Here is a 4,284-nt window from a genome sequence, read left to right as displayed (position 1 = left end):
CACCTCCGCCTGTTACGCACGGCGAGGACGAAGCAGCGATCGTCGTCGACGGCGGGACTCTTGGCAACGGCAGACGCGAACGTGGACCGATGCAACAGCAGTCCGCGATGCTCGTGCTCAGCTCGAGACCCGCTGAGTTCTCTGGACACCGATCGGTCAGTCTCTCGCGAGAGTCGCTCTCCCTGGAACTCCTCTTTCGACGCCTCTCCTGCGATTCTTCCCGCGAGTTTAATGGCGGCAGATTTTCCTGGAATTCAGAAATCGAGATCGATCGTTTTTTTTTTCTTTTCCTTTTTTTCTGGATTTTAATCTAAATGAACGATTTAGAGTGCGTGAAATTGTATTGGAACTATTTTAATATTTGTTGAGTGTTGCAAATGTAAAATTAAAAGTAGATACTGTGAAAGATTTTCTTGGAATCTTTAAAAGAAAGTTTAATGGTAAATTTTTTTGAAACAGATCATATTTTTTGGGGGGTTTTTTGTTTTTGTGAATTTGAATTTTTGTTCTGAATGATTTGGATATGATTTTTGAGATTTTACTGAAAGGATTGGAATTTGTAGAAATTTGAGAACGAATATGAAACGTATAGGTACTGCAATCTAAGAGTTTAATGACGACAGACTTTCTTGGAAGGGAACGATTATTAACGTTTCGATTTCTTTCGTTGAAAAATTTCTTTTATCACTACTTTTTATAGAAGTGATTAAATTATTCTTAGATCTGTTAAGATTTATCACCTTCTTATAAGTATTTACAAGAATTATATTCCATGTTTGACTAAAATTTAATTGAATAGAATTTGAAAGAATTCACTGATTAAGTTTCAAAATGAAAAGACAATTCATATGTTTTATAACAAACATATGTAAACTTCGAAAATAAATTCCATAAAACTGCTGAATCTTTACATTGTCATATTACGTGTATTTTATAATCAGCAAGAAAGCAGCTACGCATATATTCCATTAGTGTGTATGAAATTTTCTTCACAATTAAATAATTCAAAATTTTATTTTTCAAGTATTTTCAAAAATATTAAAAACAATAAATAAAATTAATAATTATAACATTTAAACTTTTTATTTCGAATTTTATATATATTATGTTTCAATATATAAGTAATAAAGAAATAATCTATGATGGTATTCGAAAGAAGACTTTAGGAAAGTCTTATCTTTAATTTGTAACGCACTATGAAAAATGGCGGCCTCTTACGCATATAGACTAGAGCACTCCTTATACTCCTTTGTTTAATGCAGCACGAAAGCAGTGGAACAAATGGGACCGTAAAGCCTATGAAGTGGCTTCGTATATATATAAAGAAACTCAAAGACTGCTTCTTGTGATACCCTGTAAAACGAAACGTAGGAAGTAGAACCTGCTTATACAAGGTAATTTCACTTTGCCCATACGTACGAGGGAACGCCTAATTTAAATAATTTTTTCCCCTATAGATCACATTTTAACCTAGTTGGAAACGTTATGGTAAACGATCCCACGATTAAAGTGAAAAACAATGTACGAAATTTATATTTTAATTATCCTAATTTTCCTTCAAACTTAATTTCGTTTATTTTCCGTGATTAAATTATCATCCTCCAACAAAATTGACATTCAACTACTGAACGAGACTTCGAAGAATAGATTTCTTGCATCGAGATATTTCAAAGTCTCTCTGAAATGTCACAGTCACTTCGTGATGATTATTCGCGTCATTTCACGCGGTTCAACTGATACACGTGCAAGAACGATTGCGGTAAAGAGGATAAGAGAGGTAGACAATGGCGTCGAGGCAAGGTGACGTTGTTTCTTCCCACGAACGAGCCCGGAGATAAACTCCTCTGAAATAGATCTCTGACTCTTGTGTGTATGCAACACGATGTACGGAAAGTATATATGCTGGAGAGTAGAATCCATCTAATCTCCTTTCTGGAAATCCTCCCGAGATACCGAGATACGTTCCGAAATGTCTGCTTCGATCTTTATTTTGACATTTTACGCTGCACGACTAAGAACGTGATACAGCGTAGAGATGTTAAAGAGAAAGATAACGAACTACATACCGGAGGATCCATGTTAAGCAATAATTCCGTAATAGAAATTTATTATATACAATAATACCGATATTTATACCAAAATATATAATGTAATAGGAAAAATTATTCGAATATGTCAGATCGAATTCGATATTTTCATTTCAAAAGTGAATATGAATTTAATTGTATGCAATACTTAAAGAATTTTGAGTTGTAAGTACTCTAATTTCATCTTTTTGTTTTGTTCTTTCTTTCAAGATATTGAAAAAAGTTATGAATTACAATTTGAAATATTTTTTATTTAAAGTATAAAAATATTAAAAAATTCATAAAATAGAATGTATTTTATACTTTTATAGTTGTTATATTATAACCAGAATTTCTATTTTTAACAATATACTTTAGATTTGAGAATATCATCTATGATTTCAAGCATATATTATTATATTTCAAATTGTTAAAAAAAAAAAAATACATATATTCTCATTCTTCAAAATTCATAATACTAAAACTAATTAATTGTACGAAAAAAGAGAAATCGTCGAAGCTTATAAATCAAACGAACCAGGAACTTAAAAGTTTAATACCTCAAAAAATATCCTCCGTACTTTTCACTATATAACTATACTAATTACTCAAAAAAAAAAGAAAAAAAAAAGAAAGAATCAAAGAAGAATTCTCGAAACTCGCTGCAAAGAAACGTAAAAATTTTACATCACAAAAAATTAAGATCGGTTCTCAATCGTACTCGCGATGATCTATCGATGATCGAAGGACTTGGCAGACTCGTGTCAAGATTTTCATGTCGCTACGTGTGCTATGATGTCAACGTGGAATATTATTCCGTTCTGACGAGGATGGTCAGCGCGAAGAAATAGGAAGAGGAAGAAAGAAGGAATAAGAAAAAAGGGGGATGGCTCGGATTCGAGTCACTGACTGGCGGCATTCTATTTGCGCGATCGCCTCTATATTTAGGATTTCCTACGTCTTCATTTTGCTCGCGTGAACAACGTTTCTTCTCTGTCGCGAATCCGTCGAAGGTCGTCACCGACGGCCAACGGAATTTGGATTCTTATTTGGCTGGACGCTGCGTCGGTCTCCTCGCGGGTTCCGCGTTAACCAATATAAAATCACGCTGGCAGCGGCACCGTGAAATTTCAAAAACTTTACGTATCCTCCCCTTCGTGCCCCTCGATGACGCAGATCGAACAACAGCATTTTCGACCGTGTTTGAACGATGCGAGCAATGAGGATTCGTAATAACGCCAGTATCGTGAAGTCTTAAATAATGTAAGCCTTGAATAATGAAAAATAATTGCACAAGTCATTCTATTGTAATTATAACGACCCTCGTTTATTTTGTCATCGAATATTGTTCGATGTATCTTTGTATGTATTTGTAATTTTCTAAATTTGTCAGGAAAAAATTGCGTAAAAATTTTGGAATCTATATACGGATATTTGGATATTTTGTTAAAATGTTAAAATATTCTATAAATTTTTGCATATTTATAAATGAATAAATATCCGTGATACTAATAATAACAATTTACAAGCTCGTAAATTTTTTCACAACGTATTCTAAACAAAATAGCTAAGTATACATTAATCTTTTCATCACGAAATAAATATGATAGTTCTAAACTTCCTGCTTCTCAAGTTGATGCTTCATTAACTTTAAAATTTCGCGGATAATCTATATATTATGAAAATGAATTTGTAGCAGCAAGTCGTTTAACTTTATCATATACGAGACAAAATATTTTATCTATTAATATAGAATTTGTTCAAGAACGTAAAAGAATTAAAATCCAAATTCTCAATTTATGTATTTTAATCCCAAGAGATCTTCTTAAATCGAAGAATTTTCAACAATTATTTATTTCAAATACATCGCAATATTCTAATATATTTTCTTTATTACGAATTTAAAAGAAAAAATTATGAAACGCGAGTGAATCTTGAAAAAAATTTAAAATAAATGGATAAACTATTAGAAGAAGGATTAAAAACGAAAAGCTTTTTACCTGAGAAAGTCTGAGACCGTATCTGGTACCACCTAGAACCACGTATCCACCTCCGACACTTCCTCCTGTCATGGCTCTTGCTGCACCCCCAAGCCATCCTCCGAATCCACTTCCTCCTGCCTTCTCCGCTCCGCCACCCCCGTCTCCACCGACGCGGGGCATTCTTCATCCTCCCTTCACCCTGTAAAAAAACGCCAGACAAATTACATTTCATTCTT

The 4,284-nt window shown here is 33.4% G+C and overlaps 1 protein-coding gene across 1 annotated transcript in view; it reads right to left on the bottom strand.

Annotated features, from left to right (window-relative positions):
• LOC102676014 (rho guanine nucleotide exchange factor osg-1) overlaps positions 1-4,284 on the bottom strand; it is a 60,343-nt gene that overhangs the window by 42,588 nt on the left and 13,471 nt on the right. The window contains exons 2-3 of the mRNA XM_006620357.2: positions 4,067-4,247; positions 1-247 (exon numbers count right to left, since the gene is read on the bottom strand). Coding sequence (XP_006620420.2) covers positions 1-247; positions 4,067-4,228 — 409 coding nt within the window. The 5' untranslated portion in view covers positions 4,229-4,247. The remainder of the gene's footprint in view (positions 248-4,066; positions 4,248-4,284) is intronic.

The sequence above is a fragment of the Apis dorsata genome, unplaced genomic scaffold, assembly GCF_000469605.1.
Source record: "Apis dorsata unplaced genomic scaffold, Apis dorsata 1.3 scaffold_507, whole genome shotgun sequence".
Classification (NCBI taxonomy): Eukaryota; Metazoa; Arthropoda; class Insecta; order Hymenoptera; family Apidae; genus Apis; species Apis dorsata.
The sequence above is the reverse complement of the archived record's forward strand: the minus strand, read 5'-3'. Positions and strand labels throughout refer to the sequence as shown.